The sequence below is a fragment of the Limanda limanda genome, chromosome 4, assembly GCF_963576545.1.
Source record: "Limanda limanda chromosome 4, fLimLim1.1, whole genome shotgun sequence".
NCBI classification, from domain to species: Eukaryota; Metazoa; Chordata; class Actinopteri; order Pleuronectiformes; family Pleuronectidae; genus Limanda; species Limanda limanda.
This window is the reverse complement of record NC_083639.1, coordinates 9,551,496-9,574,271: the sequence shown is the minus strand read 5'-3', so window position 1 is coordinate 9,574,271 and position 22,776 is coordinate 9,551,496. Positions and strand designations below refer to the sequence as shown.

Here is a 22,776-nt window from a genome sequence, read left to right as displayed (position 1 = left end):
ATTGTATCAGACTGATCAATAACCCAACAGCCCCAAAAGGGCAAAGTGAAAACATAATAATATATTTATTTTTATAATTTTTAATCTTTATAATCTTTTTAATCACATACTGAAGCTGTTATTTTCAAAAGAATTCAGAGCTGTTACTTCACTTTGTAGAAAATGCTCTGGACGCAGTTACAACCTTTGCTCAGCTGGATGTGGGCAGTTTATCCTGTTCCTCAGACAGATCCTCAGATTGGAAGAGTCTGTCAACTGACGTCTTCAGGTTTCTTCACAGATCTTCTATGAGGTGTGAGTTTGTGCTCTGGCTGGTTTACTCGAGTGCACTAAGAGAATTGTGCATGAGCCACTTACGAATTGTCTTTGACTTTACGTTTATGGGAGCTTTTGATAAACGCTGAAGCATTGCCCATTTGAAATTATCAACAATGTCAAATGTGCGACAAGTGAAAGAATCTGAAAACTTTCTGATGTGATTGCATTCAAAGATACAACCAGCATATGGTTAGTGAAGCTTAGCTTAGCTTAGCACAAGACTGGAAAAAGAAATAACCTGGCTCTTTCCAAGTTAAACAAATCAGAACTAAGGAAGGAGCTTTAAATCAAAACTGAATCCAACAACACTGGAACCTAAAATGCTTTAGTCTTTGTCTGATTCAAGATCCCATTCGACTTACCAACGTATATCTTACACTGGGAAATATAGCTGCTCACATTATTTTGGAGTTGCTTCATTCCCTTGTATTGAAAAATTAAACTGAATTAAACTGCAGAATAAATGAATGTGTTAATATAGTTCTAGATAAAATCACATTTATTCAGTCTTCTGGCAACAACATTAATCTGTTTTAAATTCCTTTTAATTGTGTGTGTATTTTCGCTCAGCATGAGTTGTGAGTAGTTAATGTGACTTGACTAAATGATCCTCGGGGTTATATGATTTAGTTTTGTCTCTGTAGACGTTCAGTGTTCAGGAGCATGTGTGCATGTGAATATAAAAGAGTTGTCATCTGCCTTAAAAGAGAAGGAACATGAGGTCATACACAGTGAAACGAGAGGAAAAAATACCACACACACTCTCAATGACGGATTGACTATGTGATGCATGAGAACATGAGAAAACAATTTGGAGGACGCTTGTGTTGTCCTCAGCGAACTCTGTCTTCAAGCCTCAGTCAACGCTTCATCAATAGAACGTCTCCAGAATATATATTTTCCCTCTAATGTTCTGTCTGCATAACAAAAACATGTCAAATGGTAATTGCCCTAATAATTTGTGTAAAACAAAAGGAAATAAGTTGTCGAGGTGGATTCATCTTGTTGATTATTTCACGTGTGGTGGCTGCTAACGCTTTTAATTTTATTCCGGTGTCCTCATCACAAGCCTCATCAACCACCATTAAATGATCACTTATGCAGATGATCTCAAATTTTACTTTTTGGGCCGATTCAGTCCCTGGTAAGGACAATGTTTTTGGGACAGTGGGATCATTGTGCTTCAGCTCAAAGACTGTGACTGAATTTCCCTCTGTTTGATCTGCAGGCTGTAATCTACAACATCTCTGAAGAAGAGAAGGACGGAGAGGATGGCATTGATCCTGTAAATGGCCTCTGTCGGAATAAAAACACTGGTGCTTTGAGATCTGGTGCTACTGCGCCTCACTCTTCTTCCCCTGCAGCCCCCATCCCAAGCTGACCGGACGCCGACCAGAAACAACAGGCAGGACATCGACCTGATTTCGCCCAGGGATATGTCATTGGGGAGATCCCCGCTGTGGGGGGTGCACCCTGTGCCCCGTCCACTCCAGCTGTCCCGCCTCAGCCTGCTGTGCTTATGTGTGTCACTCTTTGCCCAGGCTCCCCAAGGTTTGCCCGTGGTGGGTTACAACACTGACTTTAAGAGGGAGATCACCCTGGATGGAGACTTGATGATTGGCGGCCTGTTCCCCGTGCACCAGAAGGGCGAGGGGGCCGAAGACTGTGGGAAGATAAACGCTCAGAGAGGGATCCAGAGACTGGAGGCCATGCTGCTGGCACTGGACGAAATCAACAAGGACGACCGCATCCTGCCGGGGATCAGACTGGGAGCTCATATACTGGACACTTGCTCAAAGGACACCTACGCTCTGGAGCAGTCGCTGGAGTTTGTCCGGGCCTCCCTCACCAAAGTGGACGACAGTGAGTACACGTGTCCCGACGGCTCTTACGCCATCCACGACGACGTCCCTCTGGCGATCTCCGGGGTGATAGGAGGCTCCTACAGCGATGTCTCCATTCAGGTAAGAGCTCATGAAGATGTCCACCGTAAGAGTGGGCTCGCCACATTACTTATAATACAATAATTAATCTCCAGTTTCCTGTGGAAGATCATCTCGGTTTGGTGCCATGAAATGAGTCGGGCCAGAAGCTACATTAATATCTTCAGACAAGTGCAATTATAAAAGGTGTATCTAAGCATCAGCTGCTCCTGCTGGCTTCGAGAGCGAGACAGACGGAGGAGCGAGGACGAGGATGAGAGCAAATGTGATGGATGGTCAAACGATCGTCCATTTAGACTTAAGTACCATGCACAATTACCCTTTGCAAGATGTTAACACAGGGACTTAATGAGTATTGGTTCCGCACGGAGGATCTGTTTACCTGTGTGTCCATATGCTTGGCTGATCTAATTTAGAAGATCTCTCTCTCTGTCCCGGTAATTCACACTTCAGCAGCGGTCCTGTCAGAGGCAGACGTGCTACAGATGTTGTGCTCGGGACGGGCCTGACAGGATGACTAGTGACGGCATGATTACTCTCGGCAGCAGCGCTCCCGTTCGGCTCAGTAAACCTGATGTGATGAAAGCTCTGCTAATTGGTTCTTCAAATCTTCAGCTGTAATATGGCTGCCACATCAGTGTAATTTCACACGCTTGTGAGAGGAGATGGTGTGCCATGTGGAACGGAGATTTGTAAATATCCACAAATACACATGCCTAAAAGCATTCATTCAAACTGCCCCAGTCAGCCAGAGGACTGCGTCTGCTGCCTCGGATGGAGAGGATGGTTGATCTCACTGAAGACGCAGCCTTGTGTTCCAGTTCTCTGCTTCTCTGAAGAAAGGGGCGTTCGTCTGCCCATCCAGAAATCAATGATTGGCTTCAGACACTTGATAAAGCGTAGATGCTTCAAACAGCCAGCTGCATGGAGCGTGCATCCTTCTGTTCTTTGTGGTCAGGACTTGTAGTGGTCAGCAGTATGTCATCACTGATATGCAAATAATAAACTAACTAGAGCTGAAGTTAGGCAAAGAAAATCTCGGTTGACTGATTCGTACCTGCTCTTCAAGCAAGTGATTGGTCAACCTGGGTGCATTCTACCTGTTGGCCTTATTAACCTGAAGAACAAATTGCAAATACACATTTAAAACTCACATTTGCAACATATTGAAGGATTTTAAACAAATTGTTAGACCAAACATATAGCGTATCGAAATGATTGAGCTAGGAATAAAAAAAAAAAAAAGAATTAAAATGTTGACAATTAATTATATAGAATGAATTTGAAAGAAAAAAAGATAACTTAAGGGGGATAAACACATAAATTAGTAATATTAACAGACAAAATTAAGTTTATAAAAATCCACAACATAGACGCTATAAAATAATGTCAATACACCAGACTTAATTAAAAGCCACGGAGCAGTCGCAGGGCACAGAAAAATCATAAGGTTGGGTGAGTCCAACGTTGTTTTCACATGTCCCTCTTTCTACATAAAATAATGGATCAATCCAGGAAGTAACCAACCCACCAACCAGTCGTAAGCAGCATCAGCTTTCATACAGATGTTTTCTCAAGTGTTTATGAGAAAATCTTGATCCAAAGATACGTCTCCTTTTATTAAGTAGATGCTTCTAGGTTTAATATTATACCATGTATAATACAATGTATAGGTTTAACATTCCCCGATCGTACTGAGCTCTCCAAACATCTCTATTTATTTTATAGTTGCAGCCCCCTGCTGACAAAACACAAAGCCGAACTTACAGCGCAGGGCAGTAATACATTATCCAGGCAGAGAGACCCTGGGAAATGATGCATGAGGAGGATTCAGATGCACCAATAAAAAGGGATTCCTGGTGAAAAAGACAGTTTGGAAATAAAGCATTTGATGAACGAGCTGTAATTTTAGCGAAACCCTGCATCTGGGGCTCCTTGGGGAGTGCCCTTGTCTTGTGGTAATTTATGGATGTACTACTACAAGCCTGAGGTCTGAGGTCTGGCCCAGCTTCTCACTGAATCTTCCTCATCGGTAGGAACGCACCACAGGACACAGTTCCCTCTCTCCGCCATGAATAACACTCTGTATTGTAATGCAGTTCACTTGTGAGGTGTGTGCCAGACGACGACACAAACACACACACATACACACACACACACACACAGACACTCACACACACAGACACACACACACACACACACACACACACACACACACACACACACACACACACACACACACACACACACACACACACACACACACACACACACACACACACACACACACACACACACACACACACACACACAAACACAGCCTCTGGCTCGAACGTGCATTTGTAATCATCATGTGGCTTTTTTTGAAATGACATGTGATCACATAATTATGTCCTGTACAAAACAATACACTGGATGAAATTGCACCTGTGTGAGAAACCTTTTTACAGTTTTTTCCTATCGTTTTCGGTCATGTACACATACTATGGTCACTTTTCCCTATCACTTAACACAGTGGGCTTTAGAGACACACACCTCTGCATATCTGTTAACCTTTGGTGCAAAATGCACTACAACAACCACACCACAAACAATGCTGCCATAACTTAACACATGTTTCCTCTCAGAACACTATGACCTAAAAAACACTAACATCTTGAAGCATTGCCAATTGCATATATAAAATGTTGCTGTGTCCTCCAGTTTGGCATAGATTTCCTGTAGTGTTGCATTGAAAAAAAGAGAAAAAACACAGACAAACACTTCATTGGACTACAGTAATAAAGTTTGTAATATTACAGTATGACAATCCAAGCCAAGTATCTGCTGACAGTGTTCATATGTCGGTTTACCTCCCACAAAAGATGTCACAATTGAGTGTGGTAAATGTACTGTAATTGTAAATACAGTAAATACTGTAAGTGTTTTATGAGAAACTGAGAATAACAATTTTCAGTTTTTGTAATGCAAATTACATACAGTAAGTATGTAATATATGATCCAGAAACAAATCACAAACACAACAGTTTTTTTCACTGTGCTTTACTTTTTGGAGATTTTGTCACAGTGCAAGTGTTACACAAAACAGAAAAAAGTCAAAAAATGTGTTCTAACAAAAAATGCAATGCACAAAACCTGCACATACTGTATATTACAGTAGCCCAACAGTGGCGCAGAATTGGTGTTGCTTTTTACGTAAAAAAAGTAATTCCATGCCAATTCACCAAGAACAATGGTGCACAGGGGGAAAAAAATCTAAATTACTGTAAAATAAAATAAATAAACTATAAACTAAATATTTTTTCTTATTCAAACATGTAACTTCATTTGTCTGTCCAAATGCAGCATCTTTCCATCTACAGTGATCTAAATTACTGATAAGTTAGGTTTTGAACAGAAAGTTCACTGTTTTGAACAGAGTATCTAAACATTGGTAAAATATGCTGTAGTTCCACAGCGTTTTGCTGGTAGTGAACATTGACTGGGGCAGGTATCCATGAAATTTGGAAGAAGGCGTCATTGCCAGCATTTGTATCTTAGCATAGGGGCAAGTAACCACAGTTTGGTTCACATGGTCTACTGGTATGCTCACTGTGTGAAGTGTTTAGGGAATGTGAACATGGTTTAGGTAAATTGCCTAAAACGATAGGAAAAAACTGTAAAACGAGGGTTGCATCTTTTTACACAGGCTACCTTCCTGTTATTTCAGGGGACAATGTCAGAGATATGCATCTGGGGCAAGTGACTATGTGGCATTTATCTGCTGCCCCTGGCTGTTGCTCTGTTGATTAAACTTGTCCACATAGCGTCTCTGTCCTTTGGAGCTTTAATCTATCGCCCCTCAGACCTTCGAGTGAACCAGCTGGGCTGTGAGAAAAACAGACAGTTAAGTCACTTGTGTGTATTTCACCCCAAAGGCACGGCACCTACTGGACAACCGACTATATTAGTTTAAAGGGCCCCTGATCACCATGGCGACATGGTGGAACATGGCGAACAGACAGGTGGTGAGAATGCTGAGTGCTGTCTCAACCTGTCACAATGAAGAAAGCGTGTTGCCGTGCTGCCGCTGTTCCTGGGGGTGGATCTGGCTGCAGGCCTGTAGCCGTGCTGGCGTTCGGGCGCAGACTGAGTCGAGTGTGGAGGCGAAGTTTCATGACGCTGTGGCGGGCTGCGTCCTGTTTTCTCCATCTGTGGTTGCAGCAGGGCTGTCTGGTTGTTTGGCAGCGGCGAGCGTGCACACGGAGGATGAAGAGGGATCAAACGAGAGATCATGTTTCGCAGGGACCCAGAGACAGTGATGGGCAGATATGATCGCTGAGAGGGAGAGAGAGAGAGAGATGGGAGTGAGAGATGGGAGTGAGTCACATGGAATCATGTGGCATCGAAACCACTTGACAATCTTCGCCTGTATCTTAAACATTCAGTGGGAAGTCTGTGATGCCATCTGGACAGTTTCAACGAATCTACTTGTCGGAATATTTATGTGATTCAAATGTTTGGCCATGAACATTTCCCCCTGTGCTCTGTCCGTGCAAGGTAATGAGTAATGCCCGTCGCCTACAGAATGTTCAATAACACGTTCCCTTCCTGAAATCAGAAATGCTTCAATCATAGAAGATATTTTCAACCTGCATCCACCGCATGGATTAAACTTTGCGTTTTAGCGGCAACATTAGTCTTGTGACTCTCTAGAGCCCTTTTGTCTTGGGCTAATCAGGGATGTATTATATTCTACAATTACAGTCCAGGAACTTCTCGCCCCCAGGCTGCTTTCTGACTAATACATGGACAGGACTTTTGTTACCGTGACAGCAGACTGTGCTGCTAAATATGAGTCAGTGGTAAGAGAGCCTCATCCCCCAGGCTAAACATCACCATCACTGTGGTGCATTAGAGGAACAACACCCCTGGAATGTCAAATACTCAAAGGTTCGCTGAAGAATTATTCTCATGCACGAGACACAGAGGGAAGAAATGTCTGCAAACAACTGAAAATAAGCAACATGAAATTTCAGGGGAAGCGTAAAGAAATTAAAAATCTCAGGAATCTGACTTTGTCCGGGATGTTTGGATGTGATGGGAGCTCTCACTGCGAAACGGCACCTTTGTGATTTAATTGGAATGTTTGAGCACACTGACTGAGATGTGGTAATTTCTTTACAGATTAATGAGATAGGAAGAAGAAGACACTCACTGGGATGCAGGGTGGAATTTAAACATCCTGATATTTGCAGACCCAACTGTGTGAGAGGAATAATGAGGGAAATTTATGAGCCTCTGGCGAGCTCGAGCATCTCGTTTTTTTGTTCATCCACAATTACCCCTATTTATAGAATTGTCTTCATCTGCAGGTAGACGGTGCCAACCTCTGGAGCATGCATGAGTCATACGTGGGACTTAAACATGGATCCACACACTCACACACACACACACACATGACAGAATTCATGCCAGAACGAACAATAATGATGAAACGTATCAGTAAAACCATGCAATGAAAATGCATAATTCATGGGTAAAAGTAAAGAACGTGCTCCTGAAATCGTAAATAATTCACATGTGATTGGATTATTCAGTGGCTTTGGCAGAACTCGGTATTTGTGCAGTTGCAATACTGATCATGTCCACTGGGTGAAGTCAATGTTTCCTGACATCAGACATGAGCGACAGGATGGCAGAAGTCCGCTGAACCCCAATTTGGTTGGTCGTGGGTATTGGATTTTGAAACTTGGCTGTCAGGCTGGGATGCACTGAGCAGGTCTGTGATGTTTGTATGATAGAGCACAAACTGTACAGACATTAATGCACTGAATTCACAGAGGAGGGAAATGGAACGAATGGAAGCACGTCCACGTCAAAGTTGATTTGACATTGAAAGCGAATGGGGAGCTCAGCTATCACTTGGTTTTTTTGTTGCATGACTCTGTGGGATTTGAACAAACTACTGCCTCATAAAATAGGTTCATATTCTCCAGCAGGGTGAGGGGGCTGGACCTGATCAAAAAGCATCCTTGGTCTAGGTTTAACATTTCTCATCTCCACCCCGTTAAAGCGGTTGCCGGGCAACTAAATCCTAAGAAGTAAACTAATAACGATCCAGTGCGTAGTCCTAACTGCACTGTGCTATAATGCAGGTTCGCTCCTCATGAGTGTGTTTGCATTTGTGTTGCAGGGCTCTGCAGTGGGCTGTGTATGTGTGAGAGGAGCTAAGGACTGCTGCTGTGGGAATACAGTGTTATCGCTGTAGAAGCTCACTGAGACAGTCCTCTGGGAGGAGCAGATGGGCTTTTCATGTCGAAAAAATCATGACATCTCTACAAAGTAGGCCTGATATTTCCTGGACCAGGGCGCTCTCACTGTTTCTTCTCTCTGCCTCTCTCATAGCTCGGTCACTTGACTACTGCCCCCACTGTGCCCCTTTTCCCATTCCTCACTTCGTTCCTCTTGTCTTTCTTCTCACTGCGTCTCTTCCATCCAACGACACGTTGAGCAAATCAAATTACATCCATGAAACTTGCTGCAACCTCGGAGCATCAAAGGATGTTTTTTAAGACAGAACCGTCATCAACTAGAATCGAGACTTAACGCATTTGTTGTTAAAGCAGCATTTTTCTACCAACTGAAGCAAAAGGCTGGTCATCTTTTTGTGGACTATATCATTATTTCAGTATTTTACAACAGCTCAATGTGAGTTACTCTGGCCGGTGGTGTCTTCTGGTGCCTCAGGGGTATCTCTATGGAAACAGTGTATTTCAGCTGAACAATCCTAATCTTCTGTGTAAAGACTCACTGGGCCGCTCATTAATTATCTTAATTACATAAGATGCAGGATGATCACTGCGACTGAAAGTGTGAAACTGTAATCCATGGACTGCGGCTAAAACTCCAGGTAATCAGGACATATTGTGACATATTTCATACATATTCAAAGTTTGGTATTTCAAAACATCAGATGCTCGGTTTTCATGTGTCGGTGTAAATCTTCTATCTTAAGGATGAAAGCCAAAAATAGTAAATGATAATAATAAAACTTTACATTACGGTCACAGTTTCAGATTACTTTACAATCACACATACACTGTAAGTAATAAGATCTAAGACCGAAACGAAAAGAGAAAAAAAACTCCATTTTACTGAAGTAAACATTAAAATTGCAAAAGTTCTTTAAAATACTTTGACTATTAAAATTATTTTTTCAGAAATACATCAGTGTGGTGTAACAGACATTGGATCTTATCTCACCTAATTAATTTACTGTTTGTTACAGCTTGATTTTGAAGAGTATATTAAATAATCATAGCATCTTTTGTGTTGACAAACATCTTCTGACATTGACTGTCAGCAAGTTAAATAATCACATTTTCCATTTATAATTAAGTGACCTGAAGGAATTTATTTTGATTGTCTTACCCGACCACATTGATTTACTACACAACAGTGGAGACAATGATGCACATGCAGATGGACACACTGCATTGTATAGATATTGGATTTGTTGAAATGATGATGTCTTCCAGATAAAACACTTTCATGCGGCTCCCTTAAACATACGATAAATAGCAAAATGTATTGCTTTTCTTGTTGTGGCTCATTCTTAAGGCTCCGTTTGTCTTCTCTTCATGTCGTCTCGATCTAAACTGGAATACGCCTACGCTCTTTGAACCTGTCACGGTTGAGAATCGATCAATATTGGTGGAGCCTGTAGCAGAGAGCATTGTGGTTAAATGTGCATGACAGCACTCAAAATAATTAGTCTATCAAAGTGAAAAATATATTGTGGATGAACCACAGTGATCAAAAAGAAGAACATGGTTGGTCCTTGTCTTGCCCTCACACTCCACATGCTCCACATGCTCAGTGCAGCCCTACACTCCCAGTGTGTCAGTCACAGGCTTGGGAAGAAACAATGACCTTTTTTTTCATATAAGCCATATGAACATCTATATAATGATTTCCAAAGAGCCCATTGTGTCAGAGACGTGTTTGGTTCTGTGCTTAACAGCCTCCCATGAGCCACACGTAAGTGGATTACTAAACTGACACGGAGCTCTTCGGATGCCCTGCAGAGAAATTACTCATTCACTTCTGTTAGCCAACTTTCAGCAGAATGGAGCAATCACGTAGTTGTTGTTGTTGTTGGTTTGTACCCATGTAGAAAAATATGACATCAACACATCCTGTTACAGAAAGTTGTAAAGTTTAAGTATAAACTTCCACAACGATCACACACCCACATTTAGACATTTAAGTCTTCAACCAAACCTGAAACTATGAAGCTTTTGGCAGAAGGATAGTGGCAGGGGAGCTTGTCCAAAGGTTTCTGTTAATGCAGTCTGATCAGACCATAGAATTTAAAGAGGTCTTCACAAAATTGTTGTTGCAAATGCCTGCTTTTCAATACCCTGTTGCCATGCAGCAGGATAGATGGACTGTTCATCTAGGTTTCATTTTTAAGTGAGAATTTGTGTTGCTTTGTCCTTCCACCAAATAACAAAAACAAACTTTCATCAGCCATGTCAATATAACTCAATTTGTTCAGTGCCTTATTTGTCTAATAAGACCATGGTCCCAATTTCACTATCCTTGAGATGACAAAAAATATCTATCTCAGCATTTTAATTTAAGTAAATATTAACTTCCAACTAACTCAATTCAAATATTGTGATCGAGGAATCAACATCTGTCTCACTGATCATTGTCAAGTGTGTCAGAATATATGTGTTTTGCACAGATTTCGATTTTTGTATCAGGGTTGAATGTCCTTAATGTAATATGTAAAGATATTTAATGCTGTAATCAGACATGTTTACTAGAAATACTTTCGTGTAGCACTCCGCCAATGTGCAATTATATATTAATATTAGTTATATAATAATAACACTAATGAATTTATTACCACTGTCAGGGATTTCCCTCCTTCACACTTTCACAAATTTAAAACAGCATTTATGATGCATTTAGTGTCAGTCGACATGGATAATATACTCCTACATAGTTTCTATAATCGTAATGTGATTATTTTTCATTTATGGAGGGAATTACTGGTTCAGCAACATATTCAGCTGAGGTCTTCTTTTGGCTGACTGCTTTGTTACATGATATATTTGTAGGGGTTGAAGAGAAGAACTGTCCACAGATATCAAAGAAACCGTTCATGTTTTGTTATGAAAAGTATTCATGTAAGGGAATTATGCGATGAGAAGTCAGCGATGTGAAAAAGATTCATCAGATAGCTTTGTTTTTGTGTCACATGCCACTTTAGATCATCCTCCTTCCTATGAGAACAAGCCCACTGCTGCCAGCTGTTGCACCACATGTTGAGGAGGGCTGTCAGAGCGGTTTAAGGAGAGGGACGAGTCCGTGTAGAAATGTGATGGTTTAGCTTCTGTGCATGAGCAGGACTTCTACAGCTGACCTGACTGTCTCAGGAGAAACCAACCTCTGAACTGATATGAAATGCTCACCCATGTGTTCCAGCATCCAGATTCTCATCCCAGTTTTTTCAGGCTCATGAGTCAGAAATAGCTGTAATGTTGAACCGGTAAATGAGGTCAACCCCGCCTCCATGTGACATCGTCCGGTTGAGTCTGGTCGCTCTTGACTGAAGGCTGCGTTTTCTTTTTCTGTGTGGGAGACGTTCACACTCTCATTAAGTCCAATAAATCTAGTGGTGTGGAGACGACTGACATCAGCTCATTTAATATTCATCCCTCTGATCCTGCAAAATAGGAAGGATCCCATTATTAAAATCCACCGAGGCACATCGCATTAGATTTACTGTAATGTCTCAGTGTAGTGACTCGTTTATCAGTGAGGATACTCTGATCAATAACTAGCATGTGTTTCCTCCTCTGGACTAATGTTTAGGGTTTGTATATGTCGACTGTATATTTAGTGACTGATACATCTGCAGTATTCAAACGGCTGCAATAAAGAAACCTTTCAATTTCCCCATACAGCCCATTAATTCTATATCTAATATTAGGCTGATATAGATACATTTTAGTTGTTATCCATTCAATGCAACAGTAAAATTTTAATTTATAGTTCAGTTTAAAGTGGAACAATTTCACCTACAACTTGTCTGATAGTAATTCCATTTGTGTGATCCATCCATCCATTCATCCATCCACCCCTATCTGCACTGTGGGAGGGTGATGGCGTACTCAAAGAAAACTTACATGTATAGAACTTGTATACACAGAAACACATAAAGAGCATCTGCCAAACTGTTGATATATTACAAAATTATAGAATTTTGTTTTTATATTGGTATTTCGAATCTATGCTGAAGCCCAAAACTGCCAGGTCCAGTGACAAGATTTCTGATTGTTTAAATCATCAATCGTCCTGATAATACTTTCTTGGAAAGGTTTGAGGCTGTTTATCATTTTTAGACAGGCAGTCCTCTGCAACAACAGCATCGGCATATTTCCAAGCAATCCTTGGTGACAACAGCAGGACTTTGTTTTAGGTCATTTGACAAAAGATTGAGATGTAATTGTCTCATATTTCTCCACAGTTTTAGATCGAGTACATTGTTCTGAACTATTTCCAATCTGCAACAGATTAGTCACAATATGACAATATAGGAAATTCAGGACTCGGAGTGGTTGCATTTGAATATGAATTTTTCTCTCTGACTTTCTAAGGAATGACTCATTGGCATTCAAGATGCTGTGCCATCAGTGTGCCGGTTTGAGAGCTGGCATTAAAGTCAACCAGATTTATGTTGGCATTCTTCTGACTGATCCGAGCGGCTCCCCTTAGGCTTCCACAGAAGTGCCTGAAGCAAAAGCGAGTCAGTTGCTGCTTCTACACGCAACACGCAGAGTCACGACACCGACAAAACCCACTGAACAGAAAATGCAAAGTTTTGAGATTCTTTTGTTCTCATTCTTCCTTTTACTCCCCCGATCCCTGTCCTCCACCTCCCTGTCTCTATCCACTTCCTCTTCTCTGCAAAGCTGAGCCAGAACTTCATGAAAATTGTGCAAATTTTTCTGGTTCAGTGAAGTCTCTCACCGTGGAGTCTGTGACTGACACCTAGAGCAGCTCAGTCGTCTGCTGCACATATTTTTGGGTGGTTTTGTTGACAGATGAGAAAAGACCACGGAGTTGCACATTTGCAAAATGCAGGATCTCAGCGCTCAGTTAGCTGGAGAGTGATGATGTTAAAGACCCAGCAGGGATGGGTGAAGAAATGATAATGGGATGAGACTAATTGCATCTGTAGGGGAATAAACATGTAGTGAAGCCAATTTTCATTAATTCATTTAATGATGGGCAGTTAAAACAATTCCCAGAGTAGCCAGGTGTATGTTTATGTGTGAACCGTAAGGAGCTCATTACCAGGATTTCTACTAATACATCGTATTCGTGTAAATACAGTGTTACCCTTGATGAAGGTTTACTGTTATTTTTTTCAGACTGATTCCAATAACAAACATAAATCTTCTGATGTCGCTCCCGTTCCAGGTGGCCAACCTGCTGCGACTCTTCCAAATCCCTCAGATCAGCTACGCTTCCACCAGCGCCAAGCTCAGCGACAAGACCCGCTACGACTTCTTCGCCCGCACCGTGCCCCCGGACTTCTATCAGGCCAAGGCCATGGCGGAGATCCTGCGTTACTTCAACTGGACCTACGTGTCTACAGTGGCATCAGAAGGGGACTATGGTGAGACCGGAATCGACGCCTTCCAGCAGGAGGCTCGGGCCCACCAGATCTGCATCGCCACTTCGGCTAAGGTCAGCCGCTCCATGAGCCGCTGGAGTTACGAGAACGTAATCCGCTCCCTGCAGCAGAAATCAAACGCCAAGGTGGTCATCCTGTTCACACGCAGCGAAGACGCTCGCGAGCTGCTCGTGGCGGCCAACCGCATGAACGTCAGCTTCACCTGGGTGGCGAGTGATGGCTGGGGCGCACAGGAGAGCGTGGTGAGGGGGAGTGAGGCGGTGGCCGATGGGGCCTTCACCATTGAGCTGGCCTCGTATCCAATCCCTCAGTTCAACAACTACTTCACTGGCCTGCACCCGTACAACAACACCCGGAATCCCTGGTTCAGAGAGTTCTGGGAAAACCAGTTCCAGTGCAGCCTCCATGATCTGGGCTGTGGGAAGCACTCACTCCGCGAGGTTCCGTTTCAGCCAGAATCCAAGATCATGTTTGTGGTGAATGCCATCTATGCAATGGCCACTGCCTTACATAACATGAGGCAGGCTTTATGCCCCAACTCCACCAAAGTGTGTGAAGCTCTCAAACCTGGCAATGGCAGAAAGTTTTACAGGGACTACATTCTCAAGGTCAAGTTTGAAGGTGAGTAAAGTCCTGATAATGTTAATGCAGGGTTGCTGAAAAGTTTAGAATTTTTTTCAGGATGTCTAGTTGCTCTTTTTGTCATTATTCCCTCCTCCATATAAATATCCCTTCTTCACTCTGCGAGTGCTGTATGCTGCAAAAACATGAATATCACTTTATCGTCGTTCCAATTGTTTCAAGAGTTGAATTACTGTGGTAACAAGTGTTTATACACCGCAGCTCGAGATAAACTCTGTAATGATTCAATTTGCAGATATGAATCCGTCTCTGCCCCCTCATACTCTGAGGCTCATTCATGTTTATTAATAGAGAGACGTTTCTGTTTGAACACTGCAGATAGTACATTAAAACATCAACTCTGCTCTGTGAGAGTCTCCACAAAGAAGGTTTCCTGCTGTAGCTTTTTGTGCAACAACATTTGCATCGACACATCCTCACATCAGAAATCCACCAAAAATGGCTTTTCATAACTGGGAGATAATATTTATACAGCTGAAATTATGAGCCACATAAATTTTTTGTCAACTGACAAGAAAATTAACTATTTTGATTATAGATTGATTTAATAATTATATATTTGTTTCTCTCCTGTGTCATAGTAAATTCAATATGTCTATCTTTATAGACTGTGTATTACAATACAAGCAAATCTGATAATGTCACCCTGAACTGTGGGAAAATGTATTATGGAAATTTCTACTGTTTTAAAATGAAATAACTGTGAGATTTATCAGTAATGAAAGTAATTATTAGCCACATTTAGATGACTTTCAAAATTTTAAATTGGTGCTTTATTTTAACCTTGTCTTTTGTGTGGGAATGTAACTTTATATTAAATGCCGTCTGTCTGTAATTCCCATCAGTGTTCAACCCATGGAACTTTTCATCAAAGTAAAGTGACTGCTTCCATTGTGCCGGCTGTATTGACAATTTTCAGCGGTGACTTGTCAGAGTCAGTGTTCAGTGTCGACTGAGAAACAAACTAAATGTCAGCAGAGAGACATAAATAAATGAAGAGATAAATTCAATATGAAACTGTCCAACCAGAAAAAAACATGCTCTGTGGGATATGTGTTCATGGTGTAAAGTCCACAGTCTTTGTGCTTTCACTTTAGGTTTTTACACCATTGTTGTGCTTGACATTTCAACACTATATTTTCTAACACTCTCTCTTTTCCTCTTCCCCTCTAGCACCGTTTCGACCCCCCGACACAGAGAACCTGGTCCTCTTCGATGCCTTCGGGGACAGCCTCGGCCGTTACAACATTTTCCACTATCACAAAGACGGTGGTCGCTATGTCTACGAGAAGGTCGGCTACTGGGCCCAGAGCCTGACCCTGAACACCAGCCTGATTCCGTGGGCCGACCAGGTTGCCCCCACCTCCCAGTGTAGTGACCCCTGCAGGAAGAACGAGGTGAAGAGCATGCAGCCTGGAGATGTGTGCTGCTGGATCTGCATCCCCTGTCAGCCATACCAGTACTTGCAGGATGAGTTCACCTGTGCCGACTGTAGCTTTGGACAGTGGCCGCTTGCCAACCTGACAGGCTGCTATTATCTGCCTGAGGAGTACATCCACTGGGAAGATGCCTGGGCCATTGGACCCGTCACCATTTCCTGTCTAGGAATGATGTGCACGCTCTTCGTCATCGGCCTCTTCCTCAAACACAATGAGACGCCCGTGGTGAAGGCCAGTGGACGAGAGCTCTCCTACATTCTGCTGCTGGGAGTCCTGATGTGTTATACCATGACCTTCATCTACATTGCCAAACCCTCCACAGCAGTGTGTACTCTGCGCCGGCTGGGCTTGGGCACCTCCTTCGCCGTGTGCTACTCGGCCCTCTTGACCAAGACCAATCGCATCGCCCGGATCTTCAGCGGGGTGAAGGACGGAGCGCAGCGGCTTCGGTTCATCAGCCCGGCCTCCCAGGTGGCCATCTGTGGTGCTCTGATCTCCTGCCAGCTGATAGTGGTGTTGGTCTGGCTGTTGCTGGAGGCCCCGGGGGTGAGAAAGGAAGTGAGCCCGGAGAGGAGAGACGTGGTCACCCTCAAGTGTAACAGCAAGGACTCCAGTATGCTCATGTCCCTCACCTACAACTGCATCCTCATCATCCTCTGCACGGTCTACGCCTTCAAGACCCGCAAATGCCCCGAGAACTTCAACGAGGCCAAGTTCATCGGGTTCACCATGTACACCACCTGCATCATCTGGTTGGCGTTCCAGCCCATTTTCTACGTTACTGCCAGCGACTACAGGGTGAGTTAAGTGAGGTTATAAGTCATGGCCCTGTGCATGCGGTCCCTAATGGAAGGTGGTCCTTGTTTCGCCTGTTGATGAAATGTTACCGTGTACTTCTGTAATTTAAAGATTGCTTTTGTTTCCTGAAATCTGAGCAGAGTACGTCGAATTTGGATTTCATGTGCATGAAATCATAAACTAATGTCAGCTGGTATTGATTCAGCTGTCAGCCGTGTCTGTCTTGCCTGTGGCTCTTAGGAATATATGTTTTCGTTATTACTGAGTAGCTTAAATTCTTCACAATCACTGAACCTGTACTTATCATGTGCCTTGCAACTTTGACTTATTTTACCTGTAAAGAGTAAATTATAAAATGTAGATGGAGAAGCCAGTGTAAAGCCAGTCAAAGTGTAACTGGGTTTTCTTAGTCTTACCACAACAAAATCCCACTTCCTGTAGTGGTAGAACTACAGCAGTGGGTTAATCCAAATCTTGGTTTTCTACAAACCAAACATACATTTCAACAATTGAAAATGGATAAAAGACAGAGCAGTTTCCTTACATCCATCAATCCATCCGTCGTCTTCCCGCTCTGGGTCGCAGAGAGGTGGGAGCCAGCGAATCAAAGGACCAACACACAGAGACAAACCAATCACGCTCACTTTCACACCTACGGACAATTTCAAGTCTCAGGCTAACCTCACCCCAATCCTCATGTCTTTGGACTGAGCCAGAGAACCTGCAGAAAACCCACATGGGGACAACATGCAAACTCCAGACAGAAAGACCCAGGCAGAGCTGGGAATTGAACCGTGGACCTTCCTGCTGCATTGATTTAACAGTATTATTCCCATAGTTCCGTCACTTCTCATCTAAATTGATATGTGAAGAAAAATACTTTCACTAATAAGATAATAAGATACATATTATTCCAACATCAGAATCTCCACCACTAAATCTAATTCTGGAGATCAACAAAAAATGTTTTTATCTCTACCGTCAAAAACATTGCCTCTATTTGAAAGTGAAAATCCACCTTGGACCGTGATTCCCTCACCCCACTTCATCTCGAGTACACAAGAGGAATAAACCTTTACTGGAGGGTCTCTGCTGTATCTGTTCAGACAGACACACAGACATGACGCTGCATTCCGATTGGATATCGATGGTCATCTGTAGTCACGAGAACACACACTGCATTGATAGAAACTCAGGGTGGCCTGAGTCATGGGGGTTTGTCCCTCTGGGGTCTGGGCAGTGTGCGGTGAGAGAGGGAGGCAGAAGGGAGAGGCAGACAGAGGAATCCCCTGACACATCGGCTCCTGCTGAAATAGGAGGAGACAGGCGAAGACCACGAGCGCTGAAAGAGAACCGCACGTCCCTGTGTGTCCCAAAGTGTAGCTGTGTGGAATGGACTGTGAAAGACTGGGATGCTGTGTCCCAGCTGTGCCCTCTGTCCTGGGACTGCAGCTTGGCTCAGAGGAACCCTCCCTCCAGGACCTCCAGGCTGAGCGGGAAATTCACAGCCAGAATGGGCTCATCAGATAGAAACAAAACTCCCCCTTTGACCGATAAATAATTACTGAAGCAAACACGTTGGCTCTAATTCTCAGAAACATATCATTTGTCTTCTCCCGGTTTTGTGCCACTTTTGTTGTCACAGCGTGATGTAATCTCCAGATGTAGGGTTCAAACAAAGCAGCCTAATCTGGTCAGTTCAAGTTCAAGTTGGGGAAATACAAAACAAATACCTACCGCTGAGAAGAGGCATTGATTTTATCCAGTGTCCTGATTTTGTATTTTTCTCCGAAAGAAGTTGAGTGGAGCTGAGAGGATTTTCTTAGTTATTTTTTTTCTCCCAATACAATTTAATGATATATAGGTAAAAATAATAAATTAGGTTAGTTAAGATAAGTGCTTACGTAATAAAAGTGTAAAAACACACGATATACAATGTGAGCGTTTGGGTTGGGCTGAATGAAATACCCAGATTTGACGTCCTGTCGTCCGTCATGAAACATTAAGGCAAATTAAACACTATCTACTGAGCCATGGGTAACACATTTGATTATGGTATGAAATATTGAGGATGTCCTCAATGTCCTGGGGGAGAGTGTTTGCCACATATGCCAGCGCTGGTCATCTCATCTCAGCAGCAAACACAACTGATTAAACAGCGACCGCAGCCAAAAGTCACAGCGCGTCCATGAAGTCACTGAAGATTATTGTGGAGAAAATGATATCTGTCTTAAAATGGACCAGTGAAGCTTGTTTGATTTGAATTAAATCTGTCCAGATGGTTTTTATTTCTTATGCATCTGGACATTTCAGAATCATCAGCTCTTATATTAGCATGAACAGCCTCAAACAATGAGTTGAAGCACAATAGAATAGAAAAGAAGAGCGTGAATACAGAGTCTGCAGCCCTTTGAGAAAACACAGGAATAAATCCAGCAACGCAGCACTGGTGGAGGAAACACAATAACAGCATTACTTTATATAGAACAGCTGATGAAGCCGATGGGGGCTGGGATGGCATTTGTTTTCATTAAGTTATTTTCCACAATAATGCACATTAAAGCAACTCATGTGTATAAGGACAGTCGGTAAAAAACGACTTTGAAGTCACTCACTGGTCTCCATCTGTGAATTAAACTGGTGGGTTTTGTCAATTCAAGGTCCGCACGTAGCTGCTTCATCCAATAAAGCTCTTCAATAAACGTGAAGCTCACAGCCCCAATAAAATCATGGAATCTCATCTCCGCCCTGAGATTCTCTGGAGGAATAGAGATACCTGAATACAACAGACATTATTTATAGCTGAGGCAGCAGTGCTTTATTTGTGAAACAAAATAATACATTGTGAGGCCAAACCGATGAAGACAACGGGGAGCATGAGAGATGAGCAGAAACCAGCTGAGGCCGTGCTCCACATCCTGTTCTCCACACTTATGCTCAAGACCCCTTGAAAAAAATATATTACTGGAAAAGCAGATTCTTTGTCCTCTGCTCTTCCGAATAGAGAAGAAAACAGGTCTGTGGTTTTAAGCCGAATCCTTTATACGCTGCAAAGTACAATATACCTCAATAGACATAAATTCACACATGGTACCTTATGACATATCCTATAGTTTATGTGATATACATTATTCATTGAGATATTTTCTCAATTAGTCCCTATCTTAATATAATTTTTTATCATGTGATTATTGCAATAGTTGTAAATAATGTACCGTGAGAGTATAAGACATGGAGAAAATATCTGTGTAAGGTGATTAAATCTTATTTAGTTAATAAAATTGGGAGGATAATGGCTGCTGCTAATCTGCTATTACCTTGTTATCTCTGCTGGAGAACAGGCTGCGTGCTATGCGATATTTGGTGCCCACGTCATTTTTAATACAAGCATTAGCATTCGGGTTGATGACCTGCTGTGCCTTGTGAAAATGAAACGCACCTGCCACACACCAGACGAGGCCGAGCTGTATTCTGTTATCCCGAAAAAAAAAGAAAAAGAAAGAAGGCTGTGAGAGGGCTGGAAATGATGGAGCAGACACGGATGACACCTAGCAAGATGTGGGCCGGGTGAGGGGAAGAGGAATGGAGGGTTGAGCGCTTGATTGACAAGCAAATAAACAGATCGCTTAACACCTCTCTTCAGCAGCCGCCGTTCTATATCATCCTCCTTCCCCCTCTGTTGCACCTGGTCGTGATTCTGAATCCGAGAAGACGTCCTTATTGTCCTCATTCCTTGTCTGAGTCATGAGCCCCTGTGCTTCTAATTAGACTGAATATTGTTGAACAGCAAAAAGATCCTCGGCAACGTGTTAAGGCGATTCATCAGTAGACGTCTTTTTTTTATTTCTCTCTGAGCCATATCAGCTCCCTGGTTGCACATTAAAAAAATCATTTTTAACACCAATAATGTCACTTAAAGTATCAACATCAATTAACACTGGCACTGAAGTGATATTACAACTATTGCTTTTTGCTGGGATGTAAGAATTCAGCATTTCTGCCAATATAAAAGATGAAGGGGTACTTTTTGATACACATTAGTACCACTAAGTACTACTCAGTATTGCCTATCAGTCAAATTTAATTATATACTAATATGCTAGTTAGACCTATAGACTCCAGAAATCAAAATATCCTGGATGGAGACGAAACCGAGGTAGTGGCGTCCTACCGATACAGGCGCTCAAATTCAATCATGACATTTGACCCCGTTTTTGACGGCATCAAATAACCAAAACCAAATAAAAAAATAAAATAAAAAATGAACACGTGATGATATATCAGTATGATAAGAACTACCTGAAATGACAGAAACCATCATTAAGAAAAAAAGATTTGGCTTTGTGGTTTGGTCCATCTCCCATCCACTAACATGGTGGAGTTATTACCTAGTGCAGCCAGCCACCAGGGGGCGATTGAGGCCTCACTTCTGGGCAGCTGTGATGTTGTCCATCTTCATCTATGTTCAGACCAACCTTTCTTGAAAGTGACTTCATCACCTCTCTCCTCCTCCTCCTCCTCCTCCAGGTGCAGACCACCACCATGTGCATCTCTGTGAGTCTGAGCGGCTCGGTGGTGCTGGGCTGCCTCTTCGCTCCCAAGGTCCACATCATCCTGTTCCAGCCGCAGAAGAATGTCAGCACCCTCAGGGTGGCCACCACCCGCTTCAGCGTCACCACTGGCCCAGGCTCCAGTTTCTCTCAAGGTACCACACAAAACTCAAATCAGAAAAAACATCAAGTCACATGAAATATGATGATATTACCTTATTGTAGCCACTGTATAAGTAGATGAGGCCGCCCACCGGCAAGCCACTAACACTGGCTGTTATATTTCCTTTTCTTTTTCAGAATCATGATCATTCATTTCTCCACCACAGGAAATAGTGACCCAGTTATTTCTATAAATTAGGGAGGAAGACGTGTAATTTAAGGACAACGCACAGCCACGATAGCTTCTGGATAATTAATTGAAAATGTGATGTTTCCCACTTGCACACTTAACTGCTTAGCATCCGATTTCCCCCTTTATTTTACATAATTTATTCCCTGATTATCATACTGCTAATTCATCTGTGAGCATGTGGTCCTCTGGGCCAGCAGCTCAGTGCAGCAGCTCAGAGGGAAAGGTATTCTAGTGATATATATATATTCAATACTCTGTGTTGTTAGTCTAAAAGAACACAACCTTCTATGTGTGTTTTGCAGCATCAGCCTCCAATGTTGTGCCAACAGTGTGTAACGGACGTGAGGTGGTGGACTCCACGACGTCGTCCTTGTGAAGACGGACTGACTTCCTTTGCCAAGCATTGTAAACAGAGTTATTTAATCACTAGTCCTGAATCAGGTGTCTCAGATATTAAAGAGGTCACACAGACGACTGTCCTGACTTAGTTGTCCTCAGAGTGCTGTGAGTACAATGTCCCGATCGTTTCATTCTGTTCTTTGACTCGTAGCGATTTTTAAATGAGATGCCAATTAAGTCGCGTGTAGCCCTTCTTTTTATGGACCAATTCTACTTGCAACAATGAGGTAAATTATAGTAAATCTGTTAAATGTAATATATACGAGACGTTTTTAATGTAGATTTTGGTGAACGAGTTTGTGCTTTCTTGTAATTTATGTAAATAAAATGTGTTTTTTATTAATACTATAATGAGCTGATGGGTCCGACTGCCTCTGTCCATGTGATCATGATATGAATATTCCAATAGACTATATATGCAAAACTACTTTGATGCCTTTCATTTTTCACCTTTGCCTGCTGCTGCACATATGACATACATTATAAACAGTGCTTTTCTACGGTGGCCGAAAGAGAGCTCAACACACCACAAATTAAGAAAAACAACTTGATGACACAACACATGCAACTGCAGAAACGTGCTGCAAATTTTTCAAAAACGAAAATCAAAGTCTCTCCAGTGCTTTGTGAAATT

At 42.5% G+C, this 22,776-nt stretch overlaps 1 protein-coding gene across 1 annotated transcript; it reads left to right on the top strand.

Annotated features, from left to right (window-relative positions):
• The first annotated feature begins 1,754 nt into the window (after nucleotides 1-1,754).
• Nucleotides 1,755-22,413, top strand: grm2a (glutamate receptor, metabotropic 2a). Its single transcript, XM_061069890.1, has 5 exons — nucleotides 1,755-2,282; nucleotides 13,743-14,580; nucleotides 15,775-16,838; nucleotides 21,366-21,543; nucleotides 22,046-22,413. The coding sequence occupies exons 1-5, from the start codon at nucleotides 1,755-1,757 to the stop codon at nucleotides 22,117-22,119; spliced, it is 2,682 nt and encodes an 893-aa protein (XP_060925873.1). The 3' UTR covers nucleotides 22,120-22,413.
• Nucleotides 22,414-22,776: the final 363 nt, after the last annotated feature.